At 42.8% G+C, this 17,500-nt stretch overlaps 2 protein-coding genes across 2 annotated transcripts; both read right to left on the reverse strand.

Moving 5' to 3' along the window:
• Positions 1-4,059: 4,059 nt before the first annotated feature.
• Positions 4,060-5,289, reverse strand: LOC126576630 (uncharacterized). Its single transcript, XM_050237936.1, has 5 exons — positions 5,241-5,289; positions 4,882-5,181; positions 4,397-4,812; positions 4,163-4,316; positions 4,060-4,094 (listed from the first exon to the last, which is right to left on the reverse strand). Exons 1-5 carry the CDS (start codon positions 5,287-5,289, stop codon positions 4,060-4,062), a joined length of 954 nt encoding a protein of 317 aa, XP_050093893.1.
• Positions 5,290-5,695: 406 nt separating this feature from the next.
• Positions 5,696-7,068, reverse strand: LOC126576631 (uncharacterized). The gene is made up of 5 exons (XM_050237937.1): positions 7,048-7,068; positions 6,441-6,526; positions 6,119-6,374; positions 5,834-6,046; positions 5,696-5,761 (listed from the first exon to the last, which is right to left on the reverse strand). The coding sequence occupies exons 1-5, from the start codon at positions 7,066-7,068 to the stop codon at positions 5,696-5,698; spliced, it is 642 nt and encodes a 213-aa protein (XP_050093894.1).
• Between the last annotated feature and the right edge of the window lie 10,432 nt (positions 7,069-17,500).

A 17,500-nucleotide genomic window follows, 5' to 3' on the forward strand; every position in this document is an offset into this window, starting at 1 on the left:
CCATAACTTCCACAACATCACACAGTACTTTTTTTGGGATTTCTATAACTCTGAAGGTATTCGCCGCGTAAGTAATCACGTGTTTTTGATGAAATGAGACTGCTGGAAGATTCTATTCCTTAAATCTTAATACAATGTGTAGCAATATTTTGTTATTGTTTTCTACAATTACTAGGTACGAAAGAAAACATTTTCATCTTTAATACTCAACAAAAGGATTGTCCTTAAGAATACGATACCATCGAAGCCTGAGTGCGACTGCTAGATACTCGTAATCCCTGGAACGTCGAACTCCGGCGTTGAACAAAGTCAAACGCTTCAATAGTATCGGATTTCACGATCAAACCCCTGCCTACAAGCTGCCGGTGAAAGAAAACCGGAGTAGCGACGAAACGGCTGCAGACAAAACAACATCCCTGCGAGGCTTTGACTTAGTTCCAGGTAAAAATACAGCGGCTCCAAACAAAAAACAAAAACACCACAGGTACAGAGAACCAAAAAAGGGATGGCGTGTAGAACATCGTCAACGGTATATGCAAAGGAAGCTGAGCTACAGCGACCGGAATCGGAACAGAACTATGGGGGACCGGCACTTCAACAACTCTGCACAACAACTCTAGCCCGTTCTTGCAACAACCAGTTGAGGTCCTTACAAGCGTACGCAACATCGCATAAGGTTCTCAGCGTCGTTGGAAGAAACGTCTTTGAGTTGTGAGCAAACTAACGAGCAATATGGTGCCTCGTCGAGAAGATGTTTCCACACAACGATTGCTAGAATCGATTTTGGATCAGGAAAAAGGTCTCCAAAAACACTACAATCTTTTCAAATACTACATAAAATTGCACAAAACACTACAGTGCAAAGTGTAACGAAATATATGGCCCAGTGAATGAGGCATAAATCGTCCAATTGACAATTAATGTATCTCTCATGCATTACTGGAGTGTATTATCGCACGATCGGAATGATAATGTGTATCCAATACCGAGGGTGAAATTCTGTGAAATATTATTTATCGTTTTTCGCGAGGTTAAGCTCCACCCGAAAAGCCATTACTCATCGTTCATCTTAAAAACTCATTAACGCATTTATCATTACGATGCAAATTCATCGAACAATCGCCACGCTGACCACTTGGCAGTGGCGGTCATTTTGTGTTGCGCTATGTAGCTGAAGGATCCCGAGACCGTTCGATCGATCACGTAATCGTCATCAAATGTGCAAATGAAATTATCTGTATGGAATTTCCATTTACTGCTGATGGTAACAATTATTCTGTTGAGCGATCTCAACCCCTAGCGGTTGACTGTTAAATCGTTGTTTTAATTCGTCGATTGACATTCGCTTACTTTAGTTTTATCGTCGTGCAAAGCCAGCACGCGATCCATTATCGGTTGAAGTTGTTATTCTTTTTCATTTCAAGGCATTTCTGTATTAATAAACTCGCTTTAACACGCCGGATACGGTGTACAGCATACAGCAGCGTGTAAACAAGGTCCTTTAGCAATGTACAAGGCCCCGTCATGCCGAGATTGTTACAGGAACCGAGCATCGCCGTTCTGCGTTTTGGTTGACTGATTTACAACCCTTCAGTATCGCCGGTGATGGTAGTGCTGGTGGTGGTTGTGGTGGTGGTAACGGTACCACAGTGGCAAATGAATGTAAACACTTTTGTCGAAATACATATTTAACGAGCGCTGGGAGGGACAGTAATGGCAACAAAGCATCCTGCAGCAAGGCAACCAGCATAATCCCTTCCGTTTAGGCGAGCTAATGAGCCCAGGCGAGCATAGCGAGCTGAATGTAATCAAGCAACGCGCAAGGCTCTGTATTCAACTCGCTTTTTTCCATGCTGTATGTTGAGAGAGTGCTGATGAAATGTTTGAATGAAATGAAAATATGTAATTTTTTGAAGGCAGTCCTTCTGCTGAAAATAAGTAAATTTCTGCAAAAAATCGAGAAAAACTTAAAGTAATGTAACTGTCCTATACTTTCGAAGTAACATTCCGGTAAGTTCATCGATGGCACCTGAAGCGATGCTAATCCTTTCTTCAAAGCACTTGCCAAGATCAAGGAAATTAGATGCACAATGAATTCTGCATGCGGCTCATTAGAAACTACGGCGTTCTCAACGTTCTCATCTGCAGCATCGTGCATCAGCACGTGTCTTGTGACGGACCACTGTCGCCACTACATCTGTCGGTACACCCAGGCAGTGCAGCGGTGTCTTCTAAGACGACAAGATGTGTCCCATTAGTCGTAACTCAGCGAGCGACACTGTGGAACACATGCACCGCCAGTCATCATGTCCTATTACAGCTTCCAGCTTCCCATGTCAACCTCAAGCTCGAGCTGAAGTGTACCGCTCGCTATCGCAAAGGGCAGGACGTGCACCAAGAACAAGAGACAGAGAACGCGAGAGCGAGCTAGTGCGCGGCTCTGAAAGCATCAGAAAAGTGTCGTGCAATCGACGACAGCCACTCGTCAGCGTGCGAAGGAAAATGTATTTCCAATCACTCTGACAATCCCGCTCGGGGACCAGGAACCCCGCGGGCGCGCTTCTGCGCTTGGCTGTGATCTTTCACTTCCTAGCAAAGCCCCAGCCAGCCAGCCATCTACAGACACGATGACACCAGACCTCACTGGGACTCTCATCTTGTCACACTCTCAACACACTGGGACGTGTACGGCCACTGGACTGGTTTTCCGGTATTCCGGGGCACATCCTTCAGGACGTCGTCGAACGACACATATTGACGGCTGCGAATCATTCGCGAGAAGGAAAATGGGTGAGAAAAAAACTCATTGCGCCGTGGCCTCGATGTCGTTCTAGTCATCGCTGTACCGCCATCGTCGCCATCGTCGTCGTGGCATAAACCGTTTCACTCAAGTGCATTACACTAGTGCGTCGATGTTTCCGCTGTGGCGCTGTGACGCTGCTAAGAATACCTGCTGACAGGCGAGCCTCATCCGAACATCACTCTCAATTATTGCTTCGTTCGGTGCTGCCTTGCCACTGTGCCGGATATCACAGGGATGTGTAATCTCTTGCAGCATAGCCCCTACGGTACCATGGTGAGGCATTTTCTTCTCTTTTTCGGTTCACCTTTTTTGCCAAGTGATTTTCCTGTACCCAATTCTGTACTCCATCATGCAGCAAACGTACGCCCGGGAGGGAGAATCTGTTTCACGTCGGTTGGGTTGGCTTGAATGCTACGTATCCAGCCGTGAGTGTTGGATGGAATTTTTCCTTCCCGTTTTGGCAGTCTCCATTTTCATATCGATCAAGCATAACATTCTATGCCGAGTGGGGGATACGCATGATGTGTTACCGCACCACCATATGCATGAGATGCGCTCTATGCGGGGTTTGCAATCGATATGGAAGATCGATTGTTCCGGTGTGTTGCAATAATTGTAGATGGCAATACATTTAAAAAAGCTATGATCCTTTTTCTATCTTACGTTATGTTCGAACATCCGTACCGTTATAAATTTGTGCTAAAATTTTATTTTCATCATTTGGTCTGATGTCAAATGATAATGGTTATTTTTAGATTCTCATGTTTCGGTTTTGAGACGGTTAGGGTTTTCCTGTTCATCCATCAAAATTAGTTTTTTAGTAGTTTTAAGTATTTTATACATGTTATTGAATGTAATGTCCAAAAAAGAGATAAAAACTATTAAAGACCGGTCGACGGTTGACTAAACAAATAAAATTACATAAATTGGTCAATCACAACGTGAACATGACTAACAAATAATTACACAGAAATAACGAATAAACTAAGTTTGTAATTCTAAACATATTTTCTCTACAGCTTGTTAGAAAAAAAAACTACAACGAACGTTCATAGGCTGTCTTGGACAATAATTGTCTATCTTGGATTTGATACCGATACAAGACAGCATTACGAATAACCCAATGGTCCACTCTAAAATCATACATCAAACTAGTTGTTTCGTTGTGATTGATTTATCGTTCTATTCGTTTAATTTAAAACTAAGCAATATCTGTAGCAGTTATAAGCAATGTAGCCATCAATTTGCATCTGCAACTAATAGAGGTCAAACAGCATTATCGCATTGAGCTCTACAAGAAATTTGAAAAATATAATACACTAATATCAACGATTTACAGCAAGAATAGATTTTTCATACTTGGGTGGTAGTAATCTTGCACCATGATATATGAGGGACGCCTTCGCGGTAGTCTATATCTTCTGTACGCGAAAACGCTGAAGCAACTCGTCTCTTTATCCATTTTGTTGAAGTATAACAGCATCGTCGTTCCATCGTGTCGTATCTCTACTCTCTGTGGGTTTTCATCAATCAACCGAAAGGGCTTTTGAATTGGCTTTGGATACCAGTCATCAGTCTACAATAATTACTTACATCGAAAGGATTTGTATTTGCTGTCTCAATTACATTGTGCTGGTCCATCGCGTAACCTGTCGGTATGCTCACTTCCACAACCGTGCGGTTTGAATACTGCATTCCATTCTTCGGAATGAAGCTGCAACAAATATTAAACTCCCTCATCCACACAGAAGTAGTCACTTGATTGGTCATATTTAGGTTGAAACGAGGCTTAAAATGCATCAAGTTTAGACGATATTGCCAGTTGACCTGAAGCAATCCCGAGCCGGAACCGGTGACCATCACAAATAATGTTCTGATATGATCCGGAATCGATTCAATCGTGATGTTCTCTTTGGATTCTGAATTTATATGTGTAACTATAACTGTATCACCGTAATGAAGTGATAAATTATAGTTGTTTAAAACATCTTTTGGGCGGTTTTGATCCGCTGAAACAATAACAATAATATTTCAAAAGGCAATGAACGCCTTTGATTGAACACAATACGAATACTCACGATTAAAATTACCCCCAATTAAAATGGAGCTATTCACAGCTCTCTCATCGATAGAAAGAGAAACGTTGAACGATTGGGTTGTAGAAGCGTCAAGATGGAATGGCGTTCGTTTTGATCTTAGAATCGCTATGTCCTCAGGAAGTACTTTTAAGATTTTCTTGAAGCTATCCGAGATAACGCCTTGCATGATCGATGCATTCACTCGGATCTCCATCTCACCCACCTTCAATGCTTTCACAAGGAACGAAACCGGTGCATCCGATTTCGGTGGAACCATCACAATTATCGTTTTATTCGTTTCTGAATTTTAAATTGGAAAATATATTAGAAAAAGTCCGAGACGATGCGAACTTACTCACCTCCTGTAGGACGATCAATGAATTGTGTTTGATTCTTTGCATTGAACATCGTTATGGTAGCTTCAAACTCTTCGTCGAGTGAGCTGAACACCGTAAAATGCAGCGATATCGTCTCGCCCCGTTTGATGGAGTGTGGCAGGTGGTCAATAATGAAGAATATTTTGAAGGTCGAGAATTTGATCGGCTGGTTGACGATTCCCAGGCCGAATTCAGGATGAATGGAGAATCCAGTTATGCACCAAGAGGTGGCTGTATGAGGGACTCTCTGTACATGTTGAATTCTTCCTGAAGAAGGAATAGTAAAATTCTGCCACAACCACGACTCCCAAAAGTCGGTCCTATAAGGCTGGGGCATTCCAAAACGAGGAGCATCTGGATATTTTCCACGCGCAGCATGCTCAAGTTTTTCTAAAAGTAGAATGAGTGAAATGCACATAGAACGCAGCTTCAGTTTTCTAATGTCTAAACTTGCCTTTAAGATAGTTTTTAACATTTAAAATGCTAGCATTTGCTCCTAGTATCTGTTGGGACGTTTGAGATAAAACCGATTTTCTGTCAGAAAACTATGTGTCAAACAATTTAGACATACTTACCTCAATAACATCAATGTGAACTGGATGAAGTTTATTAAACAAATACCAAACATCCGTATAAAAGATATCGTGATGCTTACTATGCTGCATGAATCGATGGACATATGCAGCCAAAGCAACGAATGATCCTGGGCGACCACGGATCGATAACTCAATTTCGTCCCCGAGGTCAACACCATCATCACTGATATTCTCCTCGATCTTAATCTCAATCTGCAATTTGATTTGAATGATTATAAATTGTGTGTGCCACTCACTTTCTGGTCTCTGGTTCTTTATCATTACAGGGTTGACAAATTCTCTGACCGTAAAAGAGATGTAGTTTGTCGCGAATTTGCCATTCGCGGAAGCAATTAAATATATCATTGAGACAGGGGTAAGCTCTTTGGATACCAAAATTTGAAAAGTGTATCTGATCCTTTGGTTTGGTCGGAAGAAACCAATATCAACAATGCTTCCTTTCGAAATAATGTAGTACATGAGTATGTCCATACCGTGCGAGCATGTGACCATTAATCTCAACATTCGGTTAAACTTTACGCTGCAATGTCAAGACGGTGATAATGAAATTCAAGTTCAATTGAGTTTTGTTGTGATGAACGCATACCGTGTTAGTTGCTTTACATCCACGTAGACCTCTGAGCCTCTCTCATAAAGCTCTTTTTGTAGAAGGATACTTTCTCCGTCATATACCTTTAAATTTGTTCGACGAATTTGTGATTAACAAATGCCATTTATACTTTTCTCATATTTAGAATTACATAAACTCACGCGTAAATATTGGAGTTTCGTTGATGTATTCGTGTTAATTGAGAATTTAATTTTACCGTTCTTGTCACTTGTGTAATTTCGTTCATTCAATCCAACAGCATCTTCAATCACAACACGAAGGGTAACGTTTTTAGCAGGCTCACTATTAATATGAGCAACATTCAGCATTATTTTGAAGAACGATCCTGGAGTGTACGTTCTGTGCAGTCGTTTTACATCTGATATGATATATTTGTAATTGTAATCGTACAGCCTTATCCATTGCGATTTAGTAGTTGTACGATCTGAGAATATTATAAACCATGCATTAGCTAGTATTCAAATTTCAATTCTCCATTTGCTTGCCATTATCTGTATATTGCTGGGTAAAGGTGACTCTCAGCTTCACAAAATTATTGATTATTCTGGTTTTTAGTTTTTCAGTAAAAGGTAGATAGACTTACCGCACTCCATTCACATCCCATATTTGGGTCCTAGTTATTATTTCATCAAAGAAATTAACGGTAAAGTTCCCAGCCAGCGGTTTTCCCAATTCATTTTGTATTTCTACAGTTAGATTGAGCCCTTGATGTTCTACAAGAGGCACAATCGTCGGAAAGATATTTAAATCTATCCAGTACAGATTCTAATCCATCATTTTGAATGTTTTTGAAACCAAGCTAATTTCATTGGCTTCTGCATGGATATCATACGTTCCCAGTACTGGTATGCTAGATATTTTTATTTGGTTTTCAAACACTCCACTGTAGAGTCTGACATTGGTCCTTTGTCGCATCACTTCGTCGTTAGGATCTTTCACGTAAACGGACACATTTATTTGTTGTGATAGAGGTGGCTTGAGATCGCCATAGACTACGATCACGCGAAACATTAGTTTGTTGCCTGGTGCGATGACTGGTTGGCTGATTTGTATCAACCCTGTAAGATAGGAGCTACGATATTCAAGTTGATGTGTCTTAAGAGTTCCATTTCTTTCGATTACGATAGAGTAATTTCCGTCGGTTATGTCACTTGGTACCTATAAAATGCCATTTATAATTTATATTTTGTCAAAAACCCGATTATGCAATTACAACTCACATTGAAGGTTATTTTCCGATTTGTATCCGAATTCACATGAACTGTTCTCGTGAGATTAAGCAAGAAACCATCAGAGCCTTTCCCTTCTATGCGTACGCCCAACATAAAATCGTCGTTATTTTTCCCCATGATGTTACTGATCATCGTCGTGTTTATCGTGACAAGTGTCCATTACTTGATGTAAACTAAAATATGCTGTTTGCAATGCTGGAAAAGGGATTTGTACAACCAGCTGCTGTGCAAAGTCATACAGCAGAAGCTGGCTGATGAATTTATTTAAGATACGATATTTGTTATTTGAAATGATTTAAAACATGTTGAAGAAGCTTGAGAAATTATAATCGTTGCGTTGAGGTTCATGACGATCACTTGGTTGGGCGAAATGCTATGCTAAGAATGTAGAACACACCGTTATCGGTTTCGCGTCAACGCTAACATACCCACACTTCTACCGGACCATGATACCAATCTTGTGGGCCAAGTTGCGTCAGAATCGCTTACACTGATACCATTTAAGATAAGTGTACGTTGAATGTAGAGCAACCCAGTCTAATCGCCACAATACAATAGCTGTCGTCAATGCGTTGGTCAGCTATAATACCTTATCATATACCAGACCTCCAATTGGTCCGTGCATTTTTTTGCATGTTAAGTTAATGGCAAACTCACGATTGGCAGACTATTCAGTTTTATGACCATTTTTATTGAGAGAACGGAGAAAATGTGTAATTTTGCGGGAAAATGAACAGTTCAGCGCGATCACATTCTATCTCCTTGCACGATCTTGCATTCCGATTTATTTCAATGTATCTTAACCCGATTGTAATGCTTTTTCTTCATCAATTCAAACAAATTACATTGGCATGTTGGGCAATTTCCAGTACTTGTGTACATAATCTGCATCCGGTTGCCCTCACCGTAACCCACCACTATCAATTTCCTACTCGACTCTGCCGACACACACCGAGCGGATAAATATCGACTAATTGAAAAAGAATCCCTCCTCATTCATTTGAAGAAATGCCAGCGAATAAAACAACTACACGACAAGGCTATCCAAAACGTTTGCAAAATTGACTTGCTCGACCGCCAAACAATTTGTACTCGTCGCAAACGTCACAAAAAATCCACAACATCACCACCACCATCCAATATATATTGATTAAGTCTTCATCGAAAGGCTTTGCAAACATCACCATAAAAAAACATTTCTGGCCTGGCACAGGTGAGAGGATAGTAAATTGCAGCAAAAACCCACACCGGTGCACATCGGGGGTGGTCCTGTGGTGCTGTAAAAATGTTTCAACCCTTCCCCCCCCCCCCCCCACCCATTGCGACTCTAAACGTTTTCGTATTTATTTTGCTTTTGTTTTCAACCCTACGATGTTTATCTGCACATCGAGGCATGGTTGGGAATAGTGCAAGCATCGGAATCGGTTGCTCACTAAACGAAGTGAGATCGGAGTGAGTGAAAAGGACCGGCACACCCGGGCACCGTTGGATGTGACTCGAACATTGCAACGCAAAAAGGGCATTTCCTGTGATGCTGTGGATGGAACTTGGTAACGGTAAACATTTGGATAGATTTTGTAAAAAGGTCGTCCATAAAAGGGGAAAAGAGCCCCTTGCGCCACATGCCGTACAGCGAAGCGAACGGACAAGCAAGCAAGCAACAAAAAAACAACCAGCACCCGACTGACCGTTGATCGTGGCCATCGATGGGCTCCGATGGTCGGTACTCTTCTGGGGATCGGACCCGTTGCAACACACATGATGCTAGGGGCCAGTAGAGCATCCGGATACCGGAACCGGAGCCGATGAATGGCATATCCATAAGTAGTAGTAGCAGTAGCTGTAGTTGCCCAGTGATTGGTCCACCGGGCAATCGACGCTCTCGATTATCAATAAACTCTCCAATCAGAAGGAGAGCCCATACCCTATCCTGTGGGTCAGAACCGGCACAGGAGCCTTACCTCATGATACGGCCATCCGGTCATATCTCACGGTTGGGAAATTGAAATTTTATTTCCATTTCAAAGCATTATCGTTTCACCGCCTTGATGACTCGTTAAGAGCAGCCCCCTGATGGGGCCAATGCAGGGTCAGGTCAGGTGCAGTTTGCTGGCCACACATTGCACACCAGGACAGGATATTGCATCGCGAATCACCGAGCACCGTGGTGGGAAGTGCTCGCTGAAAATGGATGGCAAGAAGAGAAACGCCATCGTTGACAGCATTCGAACAGTTTGTGTGTCCATTTTGTGGGCGATAAAGAAGGAAACTAATTGGCAAAAAAAAGGCCGTTCACAGTTTTATATGCAAAGTGTGCCCAACAAGCAGCAAAGCGGTCGAAAGTCATACCATTGCAGTAGATTGAAGTTGCGAATAGAAGTGAATATTTCATGATGCTTTTCAGCAGAACGGATGTCGGCATCGGTCTAAGCACTACAAATTAAATCCTGCGCGGTGCTTCCCGTGTTTTGCAATCACTCCATATTTTATTACTGAAACGGCGAGCCTAATAATATTAAGCTGCGTAATTGCGCTCGATAAGAGCCAGCGAGCCACGCAGACCGCTTCCCCACATTCCTTCGCAAACTTGCGCTGCAATCAATCAAAAAGTAATCAATGCCACTAGGGTGTATTAAGCTTTCATGGAAATTCTAGGACGTGCAAGCATTTTCATAATTCGTTTTTCAACCACCGATACCACCGGCCCGATGTGATTGTATCAACCAGCCTGGTGCCAACCGGGTGCTCCTGCATCATGAATGCAAACCAGTCACCGGGAGTCACCGAGGTGATGGCAAGCCACTCGTCATCACACACCCCGGTCTCGGACACAAACTAGTGATGAAGAGTGTCCTCCGCTTACCCACATCTGGCCCAGTGTTATGCGCTTGCCACCACCACACCAGACACACCAAAAGGATGGTGCACAGACATCCAACAGCACCAACAGCAGCAGACACCCCGCTCCACCCTAATGAAGTCAGCTGGTAAAATTCCCTTTGAAATGGAAATTAGATTTTTCGCAATCTATAATCATCGCTGCGCAATTGCAAATGAATAATAATCGATCGGCACACCGGGCAACGCTCGCGTTGAACCCAGAGAAGGACAATAAAGAATATCGGAATGTCGGGGAACACGGAACGCGCGGGGTGCGGGCTGTTGTGGCGTGGTTTGACGAGAACACGGAACGCGGAATGAACGGAATCGAGCGAGTGAACTAAACAATCAACAACCGCACGCACATTGTGGTGCGTATAATGGAGGTGCCGGGCGAATGGTTTTGGCTGCACTTCAATTTATGTTCCGCCGTCAGCCGACCGACACGGTTCCCTGGATGATGATCATCGTAAAATTACCACACTTGATGATGGTTTGGATGTGCATTTTTATGTTGCTGTATCGTAGTTAACTTATGCGGTGCTGATCAAGGTGGTAATCCCATAGCTAAGTACCGTGCAATTTAGATCCCTCAATCATGACTTCAACTTATGCTGTTCCAGTTTGTTTTTTTTTTTGCATATCGAATAGAATCGAAAGTCTTTTAACCCTCATCGGTCCCTCCAGAATTGCATCGAATCGGTTCTTTTGTATGCGCGCGCATACACTCATTTTTCCAACCTCTTCCAAAAAATCCAAAACTAAAACTAATCACTTCTGATATTTTTTATTTATTCATTGGAATGTTATTTATCGAAAAAAAATTACTACAAGTCAATAATTCTTAAAATACTGTAGTAAAATTGGCAATTATAAAATCAATTTTTTGAGAAAAATGCGAAAAACCGTGAAAAAGTACATTTTTCAAGTGTTTCCTAATTTTTTTGGCACATTTCTTGCAAATATCATGTCGTTGTTAGCACAATCAAATTTTGCACACTTTCACAACGTGCAGCAAAAAAAAATTTGGTTAGTTTAGTATGTGCAGACTTGACAACGGCCGATTTTGGGTGTTGGTGTCAAATGGCGAATGGGACGAACATTATGAGAAACATTAGCAGCATCACTATCAGTCGGTTTTGTTTTGCGTCTTACTATGTGTGAATCAACAAAAGCCATTCCCAATGTTTCGATAAACAGCCGACGACAAATATTATGGATGCTTTTTTATTTTTTTTCAGTCCGAAAACAATTCGGCGAGCGTAATAATAGCATACTCATATTGCATACTATAGAGCCATTTGCCAACGATTTATTTTTCATTTGCAAGTAAAGGTTCTAGCCCATTGGTCCATGGTGTCAATTCTTCCTTTAGTCTTCTTGCAATTACTCAACTAAGTTTGGCTTTTTTCTTTTTTCATGATTGTTGATACCCACAGCACTATAGAACATGCTCGCCAAAGTAACAAATTGGTAATGACGGGGGATATACGGCAACATAATGGCTAGTAATTTGTGGTCATACATAGCTTCAGTAGAATATAATAGCTTTGTGCGCATATCAACCAAGGCTAATAGAATTGCCTTTTTATTTTCAGTAATCGTTCCCAAAGCCATACGATTTTTATTCAATTCTTCAGCCAAATCATATGAAATAGAAATTGTCGCAAGTTACACTTTGATCGGATATTCTTTTTTTGTCAAAACACAAAACAATGGCGGCCTAAGTTGCTTTTGGGAGTGGTGTATCGATCACGACCATTATAAATTTGTGTATTGTGTGCATACCATCTTTTGAAACACATAAACCAAATTTGCCATGCCATATTTGGCAGATTTTGATGCAATATATTCACGAAACGGAGACCATCCACGAAATGGAACAAACTGTTCATCGACTGTAACATTTTTTCCTGGTTTGTAGATAGTGTTCAAATTATTATTGCACCTTTAGAACACATTTCTGATCGATCAGAATTTATCATAAATCAAACATTCCTCTAGATCATCATATCGGATGCAACCATGAAATCGCTTGAAGGTTTATAACGGCGTCGTAGCTCCAAATATTGCTCGATCAGTTTGAAATTTGAGCAAACGTTCACCATACCTGACAAGAGATGTTTTTTACCTGAAATCATTTTTTCAGAGCTTCAAAAATGATTTTTTTTGGCTAAATACATATGGTGGACGTATGTGTATGCGAACGCATACACAGGAACCGATTCGTAACTATTTCTGCTCAGGCGATACTACACATGCCTAAAATTTTTGAGTGATATATTTCTATTCTATGATCAAAATAAATCTATTTTGAAGAAATTCAGAAAATTTCATCGAGCCGTTTTTGAATAATTTGATTTTTTCGAACCAAATTGTATGCGCGCGCATACAAAGAACCGATGAGGGTTAAATATTAACATAAATTATAATATGATTTCTTGCATATTTGCATCATTTGGATCACACAATTGCCAATCATTTTGAATGCTTAGTTCCAAGTGTAACAGCTCAACAGCTAGCTAACTTCATTAGACACCACGTCATCCACCGGCAGAGGACCGTCGATGACAGACACACGGTTAGGAGCTGCCAGCAGCCTAATTGCATTGCTCACCACCTATCAGCCAGCCCTGTAGTAGCTAAACAACAGCCCTTCCATCACACATCGCAGCATCATCGAGGGGCCACCACGTTAAGGTCGTTAAGTCGAGAAGTTCCGACGTCTCTTCTGCCTCTACACGATGCAAGCTTTGACGCCAACCGTCATCAGTGAACGAGATGTGTGTCCCCCTGTGGCACTCGACAGTGCCGGGTGCCGTAATGCTACCATTTCGGGCAATATGTTTCGCGAGACAATGCGAATCCCGTGCAGCACCACGGCGAGTAATTATTTGCCCATTAGGTAGGTGTCGAGGTGGAGTGAGGACTCGAGGGCGGGGAGGGCTGAGAGGGTGACTTCTGGTCCCGGGAAGTGCCGCACGCGTTCGCGCATCACGATGAACACTGATAAGCTAATTCGACGACAAAGTACTTCGGCCACTGAACACCCCACCGCATCTGCTCGTCCCACGTCCCGTCTCGGTGATAAGTTCTTGACTGCTCAAATATTTGGATCACTTTATGACGCCGCCGAATGGCATCGTTTGCAATGGCGGCGGCACCAGTAGCTACGCGACAGAAGACGTGACGTTTGACTGGCATAACGTTTCCCCCCACTGGCGCAGACAATCGGATTCCGCGGCGGAACAAGGAACCGGTTGCTCCGATGGTGGCCAATTATAGCGCCCGGGGGGGTCCGGGGTTTCGCGCATTACGAATGCGAAATTATATTATGACATTCATAACTTGAGGAAATGCATTAATTTTGAGAACTTTGCCAAACATTCCACATTCTGTGGCATTTCCTGGGGGACGAAGCTGCACTTCAAAACCGATAAAGATGAGCGTTAAGAGTGGCAGGCCCACTGCTAACACCACGCCGCCGCCGCCGCCGCTTCTGTTTCCGTTGAGCTGTTGAATAATTCCCGGCTCCGTCTACAGGAAAACCCCGAATTGAGCCATAACCTCACTTTATGGGCTCTAACCACTGGACTCGGGCAAATGGACGGGGGTTTTGAAAGGATCGTGCAATTAGCTTCTCAAATGATGGCACTCACGCATTTCGTTTAGCGTAAGGCAGTCTCAAAAACAGGTTCAACCTATGAGTTTGGCTATCGGCTGCTGTTTCGTGCAGGACTGGTAAAACAAAGCGGTAAGAATCGCTTGGTATTTGTGCGAACAAACACGGGCATTGCCACCTGGTGAGCCGTATTGTGATGCTTTTTTAAGTTTTTGGTTGATTTTTTATGAAAGCAGTGAGGTTTTTTTTTATGAAAACATACTCCAGTAGACATTCGAATGGTATTCAAATTAATAATGATAATGAATTAAAATGTATTGATATTGTTCGTTACACGATTACCGTGAGTCATATCTCAATCCTCTAAGCGTTGGCTTATGTAACGAGCTGGCGAGTTAATTTCTTATCAGCACCAGCGTTAGTGTGATTTTCCATGCGCTGTCGATGATCATTGGCAAAGTTTATTCAATTTTCAAACGTGTCACTCTACGATTCCTACTCGCACTGCGATCGTTTGATGCTTGCCTCAGCACGTCAAAAAGGTTACAAGGTTTCTGGCTTGAATCTGAATGTCCTAATTTTGGAGATAAATAAATCTGAGAGAGAGAGAGAGAGAGAGAGAGAGAGAGAGAGAGAGAGAGAGAGAGAGAGAGAGAGAGATAGAGACAGATCCTTTCGTGTTGCAATCAGCAATTAGTGTCGTTTAGTTTTCCGGTTTTTATGCAAGTTTCGGGCTCCTTCCTTTAATCTTCCCTTTCGTCTAAAGCGCAACTTATCCTTTTCACCCGTTCGTATTTCTTTTCGTGCCACGCATTCAGCGTTCAGTTCTGTTAATAATTTTATAACATTGGCGATAAAATGTACTTGAATAATTAAAAATTTAGTTTGTTTTGATATGCTATCTTCCCTAAATAAAAAAGCCCTTCCAGGTTCTATTTTCTGCCAGATAGAAACTCTTCGGAAACCGTATTATCTTTCCATCTAGAGCATGTATTCTGGTTTCCAGGAATTTGAAACGCACCATCTGTGCTATGCGACGCCTTGGCCCGTACATACCATACATCCCTAGCGAAGAATTTAACACACAGCATTTCATTTCAACTCTGCGCTCGTGGGAGGACAGTGTGAAGAGAGGCGCAAAATGATTCTTTCTCCTTCAAGAGGCCAAGAGCGTGTTTAGTGCCGACTGACTTCATGAACGACGTCTACGACGACGACGAAAGTGCTGCCACCATCGGTTATCCCACTGCCACTGCCATTGCCACTGCCACTGCCATTGCCACTGCCTCAAGCAACGATAATAAATCATTTATAAACTCATAAAATCTTCGCAGAAGAAAACATAATTGCGCAGATTGTAGTGCCTCTTGCTGTCGCTGCTAATGCTGCTGCTGTTGCTGACACGGGAAACTGTTACTTAACCTACCCCACCGACCCCCCCCCCCCCCCCCCCCCCGGGAAATGGGAGGACATGTGCTTAGGGCGCCTGCCAGGCCGGTAAGGCGCGAGGTCACGAGATGAGATGAAAAGCAGTGAAACATAAAAATGCATCATTACGATCGGGTTGCTGCTGCAAACGGAAAACGCTGCAACATCGCGCCTCAGCGTCGCTGCTCCATGCACCATCGCTTCATTTTTTAGCCCTTAGTCGACCCCAAGAGCCATGTGCAAACGCGGGGCGCGTGTAATGCAGCTCCACGGATGCTTTCTTTCTTCGCATCTTGAAGAAAAGTGAACCCTCTCCGTAGCGCCGGGCACCAGGAAACGGATCCCGACTGGTTTCGGTCCGGGTGACGGAAATGAATAAATAAGTGCACAAATATACACACACGAGTTTGAAAAATTGCACGCTCTCCATCGCGCGAACTAGCGAGACAAGGAATTTATGAGGTACACCACGGCCACGGAACGGTTCTGCATATTAAAGTGTCCTTTCGGTTCGCTTAGTCCCAGACACCACCGAGTTGGGCTTGGGTAGCTTTTGTACAAAGTAAATGTGGGTTCACTTCTGTCCCCTACCAGTGACCGAACGAATCCAGTGGTTGAGCTTGCGTGAGTTTGCGCACAAACGAACAACGGCTTGGTGGAAGTGGGTGACAGGGAAAAAAACGGAGTGTAAAAAAAGAGGAACACAACTTACTAAGTAAGTGTCGTCAGAAGCACCAGTGCACCACCAGCCGGTTGGTTGGTGAACCGGTGAAGCTCGCAACACCGTAAGATTGCAGTCAAGTGCTGTGCTGTAAACGGAAATCTCGAGCAAACGGAACGAAACGAAACTCCTAAAAGGGGTTGGTTGGTCTCCTATCAACATAGTACCATTACATAATGATCAACACGATAATGTTCCTCTTTTCTTTTTTGATACGGACCACTTTCCTACTTTCGCACTTGTTAAAGTTTCACACTGAACCTCATCAAATAACATATCAATAACGATGAGTATGTGGGTGGATTTTCGAAGGATCATTCAGCGCAATGTTCTTTATAGTCTTCTGGTGAAAACAATGATTCTCCGGAAGCCACCAAACCTTTTGCCATTCCCAGCAAAGGCAACTCCAAAGTCTAAAAATAAAAATCCCAGGAAGGTGAAAGTGTCGCGAGAATCCTCTTGTGCTCCCGGTAAAGCCCATCATATGGCATCCCGTTAACAGAGACAGCTTCGAAATAAATTGCAAAATCTCAATTCCATCTTACCGATGGAATGAAGTATCTTCATTCGTGCACCCCAGCCCCCGGGTGATCTGCCGGATTCGAATCAATTTCAATTTTTCAAACTTTCTTCACCTTCAGGCAAGTAGCGAAGTCTGCACAAACCCAGTCTGCAGTGCAATTTCTTCGACAATTTTCACAATTCACAAGACACCGGGAAGCGCGTCGAGTCGCGTACGATATTTGCTGTGCGCATATTACATGAGGTTGCCCGGATGAGCCATTAGTTCGCGTCGTTCGGTCCCTTTCCGGGGTTCCTGTGCCGTAGAGATAGTTTGCGCGCGCCGCCGATGGAGTTCGCGGAACGGAGTCTTGGGAAAAGTTTTATATTATCCAATTTGTCGCAAGGACTGGGTGCAAGTGCAACCATCGACCGAAGGATCCGTAGCACATCCGTTACGGAATGTTGTTGCTGTCTGCAAGGAACCGTTTTAACGTTATTCTCGTGAAAGTCACTGCAAACATTTTCTCTAAAAAAAAAAGTATTTTTAATACTTTAAAAACATGTTGATGAACACATTGATGGTTACAGCCTCACATTATTACGATGGGAACCCCCCGCTTGCGCATGATAATTAATGTACTGTTCAATT

Source organism: Anopheles aquasalis, chromosome 3, assembly GCF_943734665.1.
Source record: "Anopheles aquasalis chromosome 3, idAnoAquaMG_Q_19, whole genome shotgun sequence".
Taxonomy (NCBI): Eukaryota; Metazoa; Arthropoda; class Insecta; order Diptera; family Culicidae; genus Anopheles; species Anopheles aquasalis.